General features: G+C 41.4%; 2 protein-coding genes across 3 annotated transcripts in view; one reads left to right on the top strand and one right to left on the bottom strand.

Annotated features, from left to right (window-relative positions):
- FILIP1L (filamin A interacting protein 1 like) overlaps nt 1–3916 on the top strand; it is a 102022-nt gene extending 98106 nt beyond the window's left edge. Inside the window, exon 5 of the mRNA XM_007986068.3 lies at nt 2948–3916. Coding sequence (XP_007984259.3) covers nt 2948–3139 — 192 coding nt within the window. The 3' untranslated portion in view covers nt 3140–3916. The remainder of the gene's footprint in view (nt 1–2947) is intronic.
- Nucleotides 1–16377, bottom strand: part of CMSS1 (cms1 ribosomal small subunit homolog) — a 371215-nt gene extending 354838 nt beyond the window's left edge. The window contains exon 1 of one of the 2 annotated variants that reach the window (XM_038003237.2): nt 16165–16377. Coding sequence is in view for 1 of the 2 variants with exons in the window: in XM_007986072.3 (XP_007984263.1) it covers nt 16165–16228 (64 nt within the window). In the remaining variant the exon portion in view is untranslated. The remainder of the gene's footprint in view (nt 1–16164) is intronic. The other variant, XM_007986072.3, reaches the window with a different exon arrangement.
- Nucleotides 16378–17378: the final 1001 nt, after the last annotated feature.

Below are 17378 nucleotides of genomic sequence, written 5' to 3'. Positions count from 1 at the left end.
GTAGAAATTGGGCTATCGAACTGAGACTTTGAATACAACTGAAAACACTTCACCTTTCCATACTTCTTTTGATCATTATGACTCAATGCCTCCTAAGGACTCTCTATAAACAGGGAGTCTTCTAGATTGCTAAGTCTTTTTCCTTCTTCCCTTCCTCCCTTCCTCTTTTCTTTTCTCCTGTTTTTCTTTTCTTTTTTCATATGGAATCTTGCTCTGTCACCCAGGCTGGAGTGCAGTGGCGTGATCTCCGCTCACTGCAAGCTCCGCCTCCCGGGTTCCCGCTGTTCTCCTGCCTCAGTCTCCCAAGTAGCTGGCACTACAGGCGCCGCCACCACGCCCGGCTAATTTTTTGCATTTTTAGTAGAGACAGGGTTTCACCGTGTTAGCCAGATGGTCTCCATCTCCTGACCTCGTGATCCGCCCGCCTCGGCCTCCCAAAGTGCTGGGATTACAGGCGTGAGCCACCGCGCCCGGCCGATTGCTAGTTTTCTTTTGAGAATCTATGGATAAAACAAACCAGCACCTTTGAAATTTAATATATTCCACAAATATACTCCTCTTCTTTCTACTGCTCCCTAGGTGGAACCACTTCTTCTGCCTCATTGAACTCAACATCCTTCAGACTTTTAATCCATTCCAAATCCCAGTCTTCATGTTGAACTGGGTTAAGCGTTTTTTAAAAAATCGTTTTCTTCTATGAATGAGCTTTCCAACTTGCTTAATCTCCTCCAGGACATCTGCTTTCTGATGAAACCCAGGAGCCTCCAACTCTGAGTAGAACATTCACTGTGTGGTCTTTTTAAAAGAGCTAGATGCATGGAGTTCTCTTGTAATATGCATTACAAATTTGGACAAAACTTTCTTGGAGCTATTTGACATAATGCTGTATAAAAATGATCCAAGAGATGACACATTTTAATGCTCCATACCTCATTTACTGAAACATGTCCAAGAAAAAAAAAACAAAACAAAAACAAAACACTTTTTTTTTTTTTTTTTTTGAGACAGAGTCTGGCTCTGTGGCCCAGGCTGGAGTGCAATGCTGCGATCTCGGCTCACTGCAACCTCCGCCTCGCGGGTTCAAGTGATTCTCCTGCCTCAGCCTCCCAAGTAGCTGGGATTACAGGAGCGCGCCGCGACGCCCGGCTGTTTTGTATTTTCAGTAGGAACAGGGTTTCACTATGTTGCCCAGGCTGGTCTTAAACAACCAACCTCAAGTGATTCGCCCACCTCGGCCTTGCAAAGTGCTGGGCTTACAGGCGAGAGCCACTGCCCTAGGCTCATTTTTTTTTTTTTTAAGATTTGGTAATGACAATTGGGGTTGTTCTGATAAAATAACAAGCCTTTGCTGCCATCTAGAGGTAAAAACTATGTAATGAAATTAAGAGTCACCTAAAAAACAAAAGCTTGCACATCAATGGTGTGGAAACAAGTAGTAGTAGCCCAGTAACTTTCAGTCAGCTGGGCCTGAAAGTTATCAGTGACCACCATTCCAAGACACACTTTCTTCACCAACACATATCAGTGTTGCTCAAAAAAACCGAGATCCACCAATACTGTGTGTCATACCAATCTGTCCTGGCCTTTCATAGTATTGAACTATGCATACCCAGGTAGGCCAGAGTTCCAGGTGAAGAAAACATAAAGCTTACATTTAAAGGAAGTTCAATTATGGCAGTACTTTTCCAAGTGTGGTAGGCCGACCACCTGAGTCAAAGAAATCACTCTGAGAGTTTATTAAAAATGTGCATTCCTGGACCTATCCACAAACCAGTGAATTACAATGTATAGGGTAAGATTCAGAAATCTACAATTTAAAAAGGATCCCAACATACATTTTTGTACCCTAAATTGGAGAACCAATCTAAATCTTGATAAAGTTACAGGACATCACAGAAACCTATGTTGGGAAGGCTATTATTAATGCTACAGTCACAATATTAGCAGACTTGATTAGTCCGTCACTGACTTCAACTGCACCTTCTACTGCTCATGGCTTGGATAATACAGTTGTTCACAGAAATGTCCTGATCTCTGAGTTGTTTCCTTCCTTTCTTATCTCTTAAAACAATTCAGTGTTGCTTTTTCTCATAGCATATTTACTATAAAATATGTGGAGAACACAGAAAATGTAATAAAAATAAAAAGTCCACTAATCAGGGTTAACCACCAATAGCATGGGTGCATTTTCTTTTGGTATTTTCTTTTCATGTGTAAATAATTAAAGCATGTACACAGTTTTAAATTCTACTTTTAACATTTCTAAGTAAACATTCTCCTGATGCTTTGGCCTCACTAACATAGCATATTGTCATAATTATACTATAATTCATTTAACACATACTATCCATTTAGCTGTCCATTTTTCATTGTTATAAACAATGCTAAAATCAAATATCCTTGCCTGCCTCTCTACATCCTAGAAAAGATTCATAAGGTTCTTGATACATACTACCAAGCTGTTCCCCTAATCATCATTGGAGCTGCCCATCCCACCAAACTCATACTGTGAAAACTTCTAAAAGTCTAAAGTCCCAAGTCAAATGCTATATTCTTCATGAAGCACTCTTAAAGACAATCTCATTTGAAATTAACCTTGCTCTGGCAATCTCATGGCTCTTTGCTGAGATTAATTTGGGACACTACTCTTGTTTATGTCTCACTACACTGTGATTGCCAAATATCTATTAATCTCCATATCTACCACTATCTTTATCAAGAACTGTGCACACAGCACATATTCAACACACACCAGATTACTTCCTGACATTGTTTTCTTCAACCTGACAATCTTTAATCTGATATATCCCCAGAAACTGGTACTTTCAAAGCCAAATCCTCCAAACTGACTCCATGTCCTAAACGATGGAGTCTAAGGAGGCTGGAAGTGACTGCTTCTCCACCAACTGTACCATTAATTACCTTTTGTTCTCTTGTTTAATTCAAGATCAAGGAGGTATGCAAGCAGAGAATCCCAACACGGATCCCTAAACCAAAACCTACAGGCATCACCAAGATTTCCACTAAAGCCCCCACAGTGCCTATGGATAAGCCTATTTACAAAAACGGCTGTGAGAAGCTACACATCGTAAGAACTGTCACCTCCAACACTTTCCTCCACATGGGAGGGAGAAGGTAACTCACACCAATGCACTGCCTGGATACATTCATCTACAGAAATATGTGGAAAGCTAAAATTACCACTATGAAAGGTCAAAGGACCATCTCTCCAGGAAACGGTGAAGCAGCTTGGTGGACCTGATGAAGATCATCCCAAAAAAAGCAGCACATCTACAATTATTTTACTTCTATATGTGTATATGCACATACACACGCTCACAGGCCTAAACCCAAATCTACCCATTTCCTCATCCTACATATATCTCATATATCTAACCCAAAGATGGACCATCTACAGTCACCCTGATATAGGACTAAATTCACTAGAACAATTCAAGAGTTTTCTGATGAACACAGACGTAATTATTCATTCTATAGAACTTTGCTAATTAATCATATTTTGCTAAGAAAAGGTGATAGCAAAAATTCCTAATCTGAGTCAAGAAAATCAGATTATTTCCATCAAGGTGACAGGACAATTAAAATCACACTTTAAGGTCTAAAACTATGATTTCTTTATGACTAGGAGGAAAAAAAGTGACAATTCTTAGTTCCAAGGAGGAAAAGCATAACAAAAGTGGGTAACAGCCGAATATGTCCTTTGTGTAGAATATCTGCCAATCACCAGTGTAGTGAGCATACCTTACCACTGACACTTAGTCTCCTATCCCATTTTTCCAGTATGTTTCCCCTTCTGTATAAACCAGGCCTCAGAATCACATTGCTAGGCTTGAAAAACTAACAAAAATTTTAGATTGGTATTGTTGCTTTCAATAGCAATAAGGACATATCTGAATCAAAGGTCAGTAACATGGAGATCTTTTAGGGAGAGATGAATCAATGTTCCAGGTGCTCGAAAAAATACACAATTTATCATCTCATAGGACACTGTTTATTCATATCTCTTCCCTGAACAAACACTATACAAAATCAGTTGATTCAACAAAAGCTTGGGGTTAGGAGACTCAAATTCCAATCCTAGATTTTCACTCATGTGACACCGAGCTTTGCATTCATCAATCTAAGCCTTGAGTTTCCATATGTAAAACAGGAAAGTGAAATAATTCCTCAGGTCCCTTCCAGTTCCGATAAGCTATGAACATGCCCAACTATTGAGACAAAATGTTGAATTCTATAAGGTCAGACACAGTCTCCTGGCAGAAAGCTAAAGTAATTCTTTTCATCACACTGAAAACTCTCTCATTGAATTGAGAGAAAGGTGAGTAATACAGGACAGAGTAATACAGGACATTTTAAGACAAGGCATGTTTGACACAAAAGGCCATTCAAAAAACATTTCAAAAAGCTTCAATCGAGGGGGGAAAAAAAAATCAATGGAACGACACTAAATATTTTTTGTGATCCTTCACTAAAAACTGGAAGCATGACCCCAGAAGAAATCCTCATGGTTAAGGACTGCTTTAGCCAGGTGTCCTGGGTTGGAGCCAGCAGAGCAAGAGCAAAGGAACTGCCATTCCCCATACTTATCTAACTAGGTCCGCCTCATTGCACTAACGCCACTGTACAAACACCCCCAGGCCCCTGCAATTTCAAGGAGGAGGAAGAGCTAGAGGCCTGGGCAGCATTGAGAGGGATGATGGGCAGCATTGAGAGGGATGATGGGCAGCACTGAGAGGGATGATGGGCAGCATTGAGAGGGATGATGGGTGCATTGAGAGGGATGATGGGCAGCATTGAGAGGGATGATGGGCAGCATTGAGAGGGATGATGGGTGCATTGAGAGGGATGATGAGTGCATTGAGAGGGATGATGGGCAGCATTGAGAGGGATGATGGGCAGCATTGAGAGGGATGATGGGCACATTGAGAGGGATGATGGGCAGCATTGAGAGGGATGATGGGCAGCATTGAGAGGGATGATGGGTGCATTGAGAGGGATGATGGGCACATTGAGAGGGATGATGGGCAGCATTGAGAAGGATGATGGGCAGCATTGAGAGGGATGATGGGCACATTGAGAGGGATGATGGGCACATTGAGAAGGATGATGGGCACATTGAGAGGGATGATGGGCGCATTGAGAAGGATGATGGGTGCATTGAGAGGGATGATGGGCACATTGAGAGGGATGATGGGCAGCATTGAGAGGGATGATGGGCGCATTGAGAAGGATGATGGGCAGCATTGAGAGGGATGATGGGCAGCATTGAGAGGGATGATGGGCAGCATTGAGAGGGATGATGGGTGCATTGAGAAGGATGATGGGCAGCATTGAGAGGGATGATGGGCAGCATTGAGAGGGATGATGGGCAGCATTGAGAGGGATGATGGGTGCATTGAGAAGGATGATGGGCAGCATTGAGAGGGATGATGGGTGCATTGAGAGGGATGATGGGCAGCATTGAGAGGGATGATGGGCAGCATTGAGAGGGATGATGGGTGCATTGAGAGGGATGATGGGTGCATTGAGAAGGATGATGGGTGCATTGAGAGGGATGATGGGCAGCATTGAGAGGGATGATGGGCGCATTGAGAGGGATGATGGGCAGCATTGAGAGGGATGATGGGCAGCAGTCCCAGCAGGCAAGTGGCAGACGGCAGTAGGGCGAGGTCAAATTAATTAAAAGCCTGAAGTGGAAAAGTCTAAGTGAAAGGAAAGCAGGAAAAGAACAGTAGAAGGGGATGGACTGCAAAAGAAGGTGAAGACTGGGTATGATGGCTCACACCAGTAACCCCAGCACTTTGGGAGGCTGAGGTGAGAGGACTGCTTGAGGTCAGGAGCTCAAGACCAGTCTTGGCAAGACTTTGTCTCTCCAAAAAGAAAGAAAAAGCCAGGTGTGGTGGTGCACACCTGTAGTCCTAGCTACTTAGGAGGCAGAGGCAAGAGGACTGTTTGAGCCCACAAGTCCGAGGCTCCAGTGAGCATGATCACACCACTGCACTCCAGTCTGACGGACAGAGCAACATCTTGTTTGTAAAAAAAAAAAAAAAAAAAGGTGGGGTGATGAAGCGCTAACATAAAAAAAAAAAAATGTATGTACAGAGTGTTTAGTACTGTGCCTGACATACAGCAGGTATTTGATAAATCTTGAGTGAATAGAGAATGAGTAAATGAAGAAGAGAAGGTCATTCAGTCAAGACATTTTCTCACTTGAGAAAATACGCTAAGAGATAGCAATGGTGTATGACAGGATTAGGAAAAGTAGTTATGCCCAGGTGACATGCAACATTGGTAATTATGCCAATAGAAAAAAACCCATTGGAATCCCTATAGTAAAAACCAAAAAGGTTGAAAAGAAGCATAAACAGGAAAAACAATATGCACTAACAATAGTCCCAGAAAAACAAAATGTCTTGGGAGAAATTTTACTCTGAAGAGAAGCACAAAACATGTTGTGTATTGAAGATTTCAAAATTGTTTTCTCCCATGTCAGGAGACTCCCTAAAGTACATTTTTATCCAAGCTGGCCTAAGTTTAAGAGGAAGCACAAAAAGAGGGACCAGATAGTATACAAACTACTAAAAAATTTGAGTGGAAGCCGGGCACGGTGGCTCACGCCTGTAATTCCAGCACTTTGGGAAAGAGGGACAAGATAGTATACAAACTACTAAAAAATGTGGGTGGAAGCCAGGCGTGGTGGCTCACGCCTGTAATTCCAGCACTTTGGGAGGCCAAGGTGGGTGGATCACCTGAGGTCGGGAGTTTGAGACCAGATCGACCAACACAGAGAAACCTCGTCTCTACTAAAAATGCAAAATTAGTCAGGCATGGTGGCACATGCCTCTAATCCTAGGTACTCGGGAGGCTGAAGCAGGAGAATCTGCTTGAACCCAGGAGGCTGAGGTTGCAGTGAGCTGAGATCACGCCACTGCACTCCAGCCTGGGCAACAAGAGCAAAACTCCGTCCCCTCCAAAAAAATGCGGTAGAAAAATGTCGACACTTCTATGGGAACCAGCAGAAACTCATCTTTCATTGGTAAAGCAGTTCTAATCCCATTAAGACAAAAGTCTTCAAAGTAAAGTTATATTGGCCAGGTGTGGTGACTCACACCTGTAATCCCAGAACTTTGGGAGGCCAAGGTGGGCAGATCACATGAGGGCAGGAGTTTGAGGCCAGTCTGGTCAACATGGCAAAACTCCATCTCTATTAAAAACACAAAAATTAGCTGAGGTTGGTGGTGCATGACTGTAATCCCAGCTACTCGGGAGGCTGAGGCATGAGAATCACTTGAGTCTGGGAGGCAGAGGGTGCAGTGGGCCAAGATCACGCCACTGCACTCTAGCCTTGGTGACAGAGTGAGACTCTGTCTCAAAATAATAATAATAAATAAAGTTATATTTTAACAAAAGGATTAACAACCAAAAACCATGCTTATTTCAAGCAATATGTAATAATAATGTAATAAAAATGCAAATACAACTAAAAAGTGAGAATACTATTTGGAGTTCAAAACAGTAATGTCTGACCTATATGTAACACAACTGAAACATAAAGAATTCTGCCTCCTGAGCATCCTGTTTCCGCAAAAGTGTGGCCTCTGACGAACAATGAAAATAGAAGCTGACCTAATAATTCTAGAGTGATTTCACTTGATGAAATGTTTTAAAGTAAGCAGATAAAAATCCAAGTGAGTGAAAACAAATCCAATTTGTAACAAAAATGTCAACAACCTGATACTTTCAAGCTGAAGTATTTTCCTGGTCCTTCACTTATTTACTGTCAAGGTTTCTGAACTAATCTTGAGATTTTTTAGAATCAAATATCTGATTTTAACAGACATGTGACTGGTCTAATACATGGCTGATAATTACTAAGTAATAGAATAACACAATTCTCTCTGGATTTGTCTCAAATGTCTTCTCCTGAAGACAGGTGACATACAATTCAGGATGTGACTGAGTCTGGGGCAGGGTTTGCAAACTGTGGTTCACAGGCCAAATTTGACCCACTATGAATGTTGAAAAACAATCAAAATAAGACGATTTTGTGACGTGAAAATTACATAAAATTCAAATGTTGTTGTCCATAAATAAAGTTTTACTGGCACACAGCCATACTCATTCGTTTACATATTTATTTTCTATGACTGCTTTTCCACTGCAACAGCAGAGTTATGACAGTGATGACTGGGCCTGCAAAACCTAAAATATTTATTATCTGGATTTATATGAAAAAAGTTTGCTGACCTCTGGTCTAGTATGAACTAGAACAAGGAACTCAGAAATAAGAATTTAAGAGCTTCATCAACTAATTTTTATAAGCAATATTAGCCATTTAAAAATCAATTAAGAACTCTATGAAATCTTATAAAAATGGGGAAACTATATTTCAAGCTGTGATATATTTAGTAAAATGTATAATTTTATGAATGTATCTGAAGTGTTCAACTAAAGAACATCAGATGAACAACAGATAAAAGATTTGTGTCAGGCCGGGCTCTGTGGCTCACACCTGTAATCCTAGCAATTTGGGAGGCCGAGGCAGGCGAATCATGAGGACAGGAGATCGAGACCATCCTGCCTAACACAGTGAAACCCCCTCACTACTAAAAATAAAAAAATTAGCCAGGCGTGGTGGCACGTGCCTGTAGTCCCAGTTACTTGGGAGGCTGAGGCAGGAGAATCGCTTGAACCCAGAAGGTAGAGGTTGCAGTGTGCCAAGATTGCGCCATTGCACTCCAGCCTGGGGGACAAGAGCAAAACTCTGTCTCAAAAAAAAAAAAAAAAGGTTTGTGCCACAAAATAACATATTATTATTGAATCTGACGGAAGAAATGGAAGTTATGTATAGGCTTTCCACATTTATCAGTAGTATTTTTCAAGAGATTCATGAACATTTAGCAAAATTACAGCAGGAACTACCTGACATGCAATTTAGGGAAATATGCATAAATCTCCACCTTTAAATGTTCATAATTGTTGTCAAAAACCACTCATTTAATCATTTGCAAGAATTGCAGAAATTATATGCAGTAAATTAAACCAGACCATGAAGGTTATCTAAGGGTCCATCTGTTACAGCCTTCAAGTGTAGAACAATGACAAATAACATAGTCATTTTTCTCCCTCCTCTTTCTTCTTTCCTTCCCCTTGCCTTTTAAATTCATCTTGCCCCTGTGTTTTGCCCTTGAATATCTGTCAATACTACCTGCATTTTGACTGAACCACATCAATGTGTAAATCCTATAATATAAGCTGATTATGTTTTTCCCTCTAATTCTGGTACAGTGTCTAAAACAAGGCTAAGCACGAGAGCTTGACAAATGATTTTGAAAACAACATGCCCAGAAGTCGATCCTCTTTTGTGTGTTATTAACATCGCCTATAAATATTCCAAGTCTGAATTTTATATGTAGAGACAATGCCTTACAACATCTACAATGCATGACTGTCTATATGTAAAACTAATACTGTAAAGGTTTAACTTCAGTGTGAAAAAAGAAAAAACACAAAACAAAAAAAAAGCCTGGGTATTTGGGTTTAAAGAAAAGATCCAAGGTGCTCCCCTACTCCATTTCCAGAAGGAATTCAGCATGGATAAAGCAATATAATTTGAAGAATATACCATAAAATGATATTACAACGAAAATATTTACAAAGCTCATTTCAGCAATCTCAAAAAGAATAAGCACATAGATTCTAGGTGACAAAAGTTGTCACCAGTAAAAATTACAGGCTTATTTACAAAGAGTCTGTTGTCCTCTTTCCAAAGGTAATTTATATAATTAAATCCAAATATGGTTACAATAAAATGTTAGTAAGACACAGTTTTACAAGGACTACTAATGTAATTTTGAAAAGAGAAAAGTGGCATTTGCCAAATCTGTCAAAAGCCTGGACAGGAGTTTGACAACTGTGCTAGCAGATTGAGGTCCTTCTGATAAAGATCTCCTAGGTTGAGGTCTTCAAGGTGTGACTATGAAATATTAAGAACTAATTAGTTAACTAACAAATACTTAATGAGTGCCTACTCTGTACCCAGATACTACTCTAGGCCCTGAAGCTAAAGCAAACAAGACAAACAAAATACCCACTCACATGGAGCTCTTACAGTCTAGTGTTGGGAAAAAGTGATAATTTAACAAGGAAAAATAGTAGTTGGTGCTAAGGGCTCTGCTGAGGATTACAATAACATAATAATTTAATAGATATTATGATAATGTAATAGAGTACCTAGTTACTCTAGACTGCCTGATCAGGAAGTGCCGCTCTGAGTAGGTGATGTTTGAACTAAGTACTTAATGTTAAGACAGAGCCAGCTGGCCGGGCCTGGTGGCTCATGCCTGTAATCCCAGCACTTTGGGAGGCCGAGGCGGGAGGAACAAGAGGTCAGAAGTTTGAGACCAGCCTGGCCAACATCGTGAAACCACGTCTCTACTAAATATACAAAAATTAGCTGGGCATGGTGGCAGGCGCCTGTAATCCCAGCTACTTGGAAGGCTGAGGCAGGAGAATCGTTTGAACCCAGGAGCTGAGATCATGCCATTGTACTCCAGCCTGGGCGACAGGGCGAGACTCCATTTCAAAAAAAAAAAAAAAAACAAAGAAAGCCAATCAGAAGGACAGGACAGAAAGAAAGAAACAGCTAACGCAAAGGGCTAAGACAGAATGAGTGTGGCCTACTGAGGAACAGAATGAAGGCTGGGACAGCATAAACTATAGGTGAGTAAATAGTAGAAGACCTGGTGGCCACCAGCCATGGTAAGTAAGCTAAATTTCATTCTATGTGCCAGGGAAAAAGCTGTTGGAGGGTTTAAGCAGGAGAATGGCTTGACTTCTTTTAAAAAGACCTTTAGCTGGTGAGTGAGGGACAAGGTAGAAACTCTGAGCCCTGTTAGAAGCTTACTGCAGTGGCTAAGGCAACATATACTCCAATGGAGGCAGAGAGAAGAAAAACGCAAAGAAAGATTCAGGATATGTTTTGGAGGTAGTGACAACAGGACTTGATAGATGAGATATAGGGGTGAAAAAAATAAACAAATAAATCAGAATACTGCTAGGCCTTTGTGAAATTGGATAGTTGGTGGTTTAATTTATGGAGACAGGAAAGTCTGGAGAAAAAGCAGGTTTGGAGAGTAATTCAGTAGTTGGGTCTTGTTTACATTTGACATCCCTATTAAATAACTAAAGATTTAAAGAAGGCAGCTATATATGTTAAGCCTTGAGCTCCAGGATCAGATTTGAGTTACTGGCAGAAATGGTTCTCAAAGCCCAAATGGAAAAGCTGCTTATTTGTAGCTCCAAGTAACCAGTGTAAACTTTGGAAGACTAATAGACACAATTTGATAATGATATATAAACAAAAGAGTTTCTAAATTATGAGTCTCTTTAAACCGACGACAGATTATTCCTTTAGAGATGAGATACTTACCACTGATAATTAGAATGCGAAATATAAGCACACAGGCTCTGGTTTCAGACTGCCTGCATATGAATCACAGCTCCCCCATTTACCAATTAAATAGATAGCATTGGGTAAAGTAAATTAAATAGTATTAGGTAAATCACTTAATTTCTCAGTGTCTCAACTTCCTCATCAGTAAAGATAACAACAGTAACTACCCCTGGTGTACTTACGAAGATTAAACTAACTAGAACGTGTAAAACAATGAAATCAGTACCTGGCAGGTAGTAAGTGCTCAACAAATGCCAGCTGGTATTATTATTATTATTATTATTATTACTTTGAGATGGAGTCTTGCTGTCATTGCCTAGGCTGGAGTGCAGTGGAACGATCTCAGCTCACTGCAACCTCCGCCTCCTGGGTTCAAGCAATTCTCCTGCCTCAGCCTCTTGAGTAGCTGGGATTACAGGTGCGTGCCACCAAGCCCAGCTAATTTTTTGTATTTTTAGTAGAGACAGTGTTTCATCACGTTGGCCAGGCTTATCTCGAACTCCTGACCTCAGGTGATCCACCTGCCTTGGCCTCCCAAAGTGTAGGGATTACAGGCGTGAGCCACTGCGCCCGGCCACAAGGTGGTATGATCACCTGCAGTCTCCTGGCATTGTACACAGAAGTGTCTTAAAACTTCAGTTTTCTAGTTAGATGCTTGGGAAGAGATGGCATCAAAGATTCAGAATGAGTTGGGGAAGCATATGAAAGACCCTCCTTAAAAGACATGGAGGCTCAATGTTACAGACTGCTAAGAATATGCTTTTTAAAAATAAGCTATCTGTATGCCAGTTATTCCTAAATCTGCATCTCAGCCTGGATCTGGCCCTGGAGCTCCAGACTCACATACTTAGCTGCCTACTGGGTACTCGACTTGGTAATTTAATAGGTATATCATGGAAATAAAAAGGGAAAGCAATCAGTATTCTCCTCATCTTCTGTAAGTAAATGATCAAGTAACATTTTCTTTTTTCTTTTCTTTCTTTCTTTTTTTTTTGAGACAGAGTCTCACTCTGTAGCACAGGCAGGAGTGCAGTGGTGCGATCTTGGCTTGCTGCAAGTTCCGCCTCCTGGGTTCCAGTGATTCTCCTGCCTCAGCCTCCTGAGTAGCTGGGACTACAAGTGCCTACCACCACACCTGGCTAATTTTTGTCTTTTTAGTAGAGACAGGTTTTCTCCATGTTGGCCAGGTTGGTCTCAAATTCCTGGACTCAGGTGATCTGCCCGCCTTGGCCTCCCAAAGTGCTGGGATGACAGGCCCTCAAGTGACATTTTGAACTGCAGAATCTCTCGACTTTCTTCCATAAGTCACAAAATCCATGCTATAATTGACATTCTCTCAGTTTTCACCTTCACACTGAGAAAGTACCCAGACTGGTCAACTACATTAAAATCTCAGGCATTGTATCTACTCATTTCAGCATTAATATTTTCAAATCATTATTCTACTGAATGTATTACTTACTATAAGTCACTTCAAACAGTTTCTGAAGGTTTACAGGGAATAAGGAAATAAATCAAATATTAGATGCCATTAGATGATTCCTGGGGTCTTATGCCTAAGGCATCCTGGGCTGCACACTCCGCACTGCAACTCCCAGCTGCCTTATGTTGGGTCATGACTCCAACTGCCACCAATGGTGTGATCAGACATCCCCTACGGACCAGGAGAGTTCCTGCAAAATTCTAAATTCATAGCCTTCCACTCACAAAAGTTTCTAGATTGGATGAGAAATTATATGTCTACCTACATACTCTGTAGCAGGTAACACGCATACACACACGTATTTATTCTGCTAACATCCACCAAACACCAATTAAGTGCCAGGACCCATGGTGAGCTCCAGTGCAATGCAGGACTCCAGCACAAAAATGACAGGTTTTAAAGAGCCATAAAAACTTCATGTTACATACCACATCCAAGAAGACGAGAGAACAGCCAAAAAATAGTACAGTTCCTTAGACAGACAACAAACAGACAGCTACATTACATGTTATAAACCATGTATAACCAACAAGTATTTGTAAGTGACTGAAATGTTCCACTGCCTTGCTACCATGGATGTGAAGTGGGAACACGTGATAGCGAAAGATGTTTTTTTTTATAGGCAGGTAGCATAATTCACAATAGGAATAAAAGCACCAATACAACTATCTTTCCTTTCTCTGATTTAACGTATTATTTCTCCTTCGACTTTTGAAACAAAACATAATTCACATATTTTAGGCTGAAATAACAATTGAATACATCTGACATCCCTGTCAAATAACTTAAGACTTCAAGAAGGCAGCCAGGTAAGTAAGCCTTGTGCTCTAGGATCAAGGCTAGATCCCATCAACATAAGAAGAATCAGGAAATCTGAAATGGTTCAGCTGTGATTCCTTTTGAATTAGAAACAGTGTACAGATTACAGTTAGGCAAATTGCCAGTGAATAATCAAGGAGATTTCAAACAAATGCATATACTTACTTTGCTTAGGAGCAGCAAACAAAGCAAAGGCCTCTGATAAATTTAATGTCAGCAATTTTCAAAGCTTACTCTTGGCCGGGTGCGCTGGTTCACACCTGTAACCCCAGCACTCTGGGAGGCCAATGCGGGCAGACCACTTCAGGTCAGGAGTTCGAGACCAGCCTGGCCAACATGGTGAAACCCCACCTCTACTAAAAACACAAAAATTAGCCAGGCGTGATGGCAGACTCCTGTAATCCCAGCTACTCGGGAGGCTGAGGCAGGAGAATTGCGTGAACCCAGGAGGTGGTGGTTGCAGTGAGCTAAGATCGCGCCATTGCACTCCAGCCTGGGGAACAAGAGCAAGACTTTGTTTCAAAAAAAAAAAAAAAAAAAAAAAGGCTTAGTCTTATGGCTAGAAGGAATTTAAAAAGTAGAGGAATCTTAGGCACTCCAACACCATGTCTTCATGGGAATTCTGGCAACTTAGATGAAGGAGGCTGTAGCAATTTAAAGTTTTACTAGATTCAGTGTTTAAAACTGTTGGTTGGTAAAACCCTAAAAAAGATGATCTTTAAGGGCTCTTTACAGATTATGATACAAAAGCCCAGAGAAGTCACATAGTAGTAGTGGGAAAAGTATGACTTTCAAAATTAATCACACTTAACTCTTCCCAGACCTCTTCTTCCATGTGTGTTCCTAAGAACACGCCTTAACTTTTTTCTGTTTCTCCACCTATACAAACGAAGAGAATACTTACCTTTTAGGGATGTTATGAAGGCTAAATCAATTCATATTTATGAGACATTTGTCACATAATAGATACTCAAAACATGTTGATTGCCTGTCTTCCAAGGGATAAATAACTTGAAAGTCACACAGCTAGTGAGGACTAGAACCAAGAATTGAGATCCCCTTTACCACTCAAACAGAATTCAACTATTTCTTAAATGGCCACTATTGGTCTTCAGTCATATCATAAAATAGAGCTTTTTAACACCTGAGTTGGGAGGGGTAGTTATTAAAGTAAATGTGGAACACCACAGGGCTGCAAAAGAGTCAGGAAGTTTAATCAAGGAAATATTGTATTGGCTACCTTTTTAAAAATGACATCTGCTTAGTTTGTACCTGAAGGCTTGACCTTCTGGAAACAATGTAACCACTAAAGTTGGTTATTTTTAATGGATATTTCACAACTAGTATTTCAAGACTGTTTGCAGCAAATAGGTATCAAGTGTCTAACATGCAGGGCCCTGTGGATGACAGAAGTATGAATCCAACTTTGGACCTGTCTTCTCTTGTAGAGAAGAGAGACAGACCTTGAGGAGTGATAAAAACCAACCAACCAACCAATAATTGCATGGTAGGTGTGATGGAACTTAAAAAGTTCAAGGCCAGCCTGACATGGGGGGTTACTTAATGCTACTCTACTTGGGGATAAAATGCCCATCAGGAGTTGGTAAACATAGCAAAGCATAGCAGAAACTATTCAAATTGTGTTAACTGAATTCTAGTATTGTTTCTCAAAGGAGTTAGCTTTGTGAACTTGTCAAGTTACTTGACATCTTTAGGTTACGTTTCTCATCTGTAAAATAAGTGAGTTCAAAGGATGATCTCTATTTAAGCCTCCTTCCAGTTCTAATATTCCAAATTACATGATAAGGATCATGACCACAAGAAATACAGTAACTTATATTTACCGCACATCTATGTCAAGCACCGTGCTAAAGTGCATTACTGTACTACCTTCACTTAATCTTCACAACTTTATGAAGTAGACATTATTGTTATCATTATTTTACACATGAGAAAAAGGAGGCTAAACAGTATCAGAATACTGCAGTCGTGATTTGAATGGAAGCAGTCTGAAGCAGTAACCCCTATTCTGACCTCAGTCTGAAGGGTAACCCTGAATTGAAGCAGTTCATGGGTCACCCTTACCCATCACACAAAGTTGCTTCTCGTCACAAAAACTGTCTTATCCATTCTCAAGAAATAATGAAAAGAGAAAGCTTGGGAAAGGATCCTTCCTGGCTGGCAGACAGATCTGAGTTAATGTCACGTTGTCTTTTTCACGTGTTAAAAAGTCTCTTGCACCACTTTCCCCGAGATGCTTGCGCGCTCCCACGGCTGTGCGCGTCCCTGTCGGGCTGACACCGCGACCGCCAGAAGCGATCAGGGCTGAGGCGCACGGAAGGGCTCCGGGAGAGGCCCCGTAGGGGCGCGGGCACAGAGTGGGTACCTGGGCTGCTGTCTGCTCCAGTTGGCTGGTTCTCCCACCACTCGTCTCCGAGATCGTCTGCCATCTCAGCTCAGGACTCGACGTGGGCTGAACACCACGGGGAGGCGGCCAGCTGCGGACAATCACGCGGTCTCAAAGCCAGTTCTGTCCGCGTAGCTACACGCGGAGCCCCGGCTAGACACTGTCGCCTCCGCCCCGCGGCGATGACGTCACACCTCCGCCCCGCCTCTCCGGCAGCTACTTCCAGACTCGTCGCAGTTTCCACACAGGCGCCGACAGGCAGAAGCAGTTTGGAAACGCAAAATAAATCTCTCCAAAGCTTAAAGACAAAAAGGAACATAAGACGAAAGGAATTGTCATCGTTTTTGAAAAATGTATTTTAAAAATTTTTGTTTAGGTGTTCTGTTTCCCGATAAGATTGTGTCGAAAGTGTGAGATGCGATGCGAAGACGATTTTTCTCCGCTCAGTTTCAAAGAACTTGGGCCGCGGGAGAAGACACAAACACGTGCATGTGTTTTCGCTTGTGCGTCAGTGTTTCAGAGATTATGTGTTTGTACAGTTTGCTCTTGGAAAACATGCACAAGGATCCATGACCATGAATGTCTGGGCTTTGTAGTAAATGTAGTTCTGCTATTTATGCAATATGAGTAAAGAAAATGTAATTGGTCTGGAAAGGCTCGCCCACAGGAAGACGCAAGTGGCCAAAGACCTGAAAGTTGTTTTGCCCATACTCCCTCGGTTGTGTATCCCACCCCCTATTTGGGAAACGAAGTAATAAGGGAGCCCGTTGCTTCGTAACTATAGGTAAGAGACCCACAGTGCCTCTTGTCCCATTCCCAACGTGAAGTGGCAGGGAGGGACTAGGGAAACGCGCTGGGCACCGAGTGTTGGGGCTACCTGTGAAGTCATTGTGGACGGTATTTTTCAGGACGTCAAACACAGAGGTAAAAATTATACAAAATGTATTAAAAGCACGCAACGTGCCTGGTACTATGCATGGAATAGTAAGATGAGTCCATTCAGATGTCACCCTACAGTAGTGGAAGTGTAATGTGTAAGAATAAAGGGCTAGACTTCTAATAGGATACATCTTCAGAAATGACAAGACAGGGAAACTTAATCTGATGAGGACGGGATTAGGCATATGTGGAAAATTACCCCGTGTGCACCCAGCTCATAGGTGTTTTATAAATTCGTTGTTGCCTAGACTTTG

The sequence above is a fragment of the Chlorocebus sabaeus genome, chromosome 22 (assembly GCF_047675955.1).
Source record: "Chlorocebus sabaeus isolate Y175 chromosome 22, mChlSab1.0.hap1, whole genome shotgun sequence".
NCBI classification, from domain to species: domain Eukaryota; kingdom Metazoa; phylum Chordata; class Mammalia; order Primates; family Cercopithecidae; genus Chlorocebus; species Chlorocebus sabaeus.
Note: the sequence above shows the minus strand (reverse complement) of the source record. Positions and strands in the feature narration are given on the sequence as shown.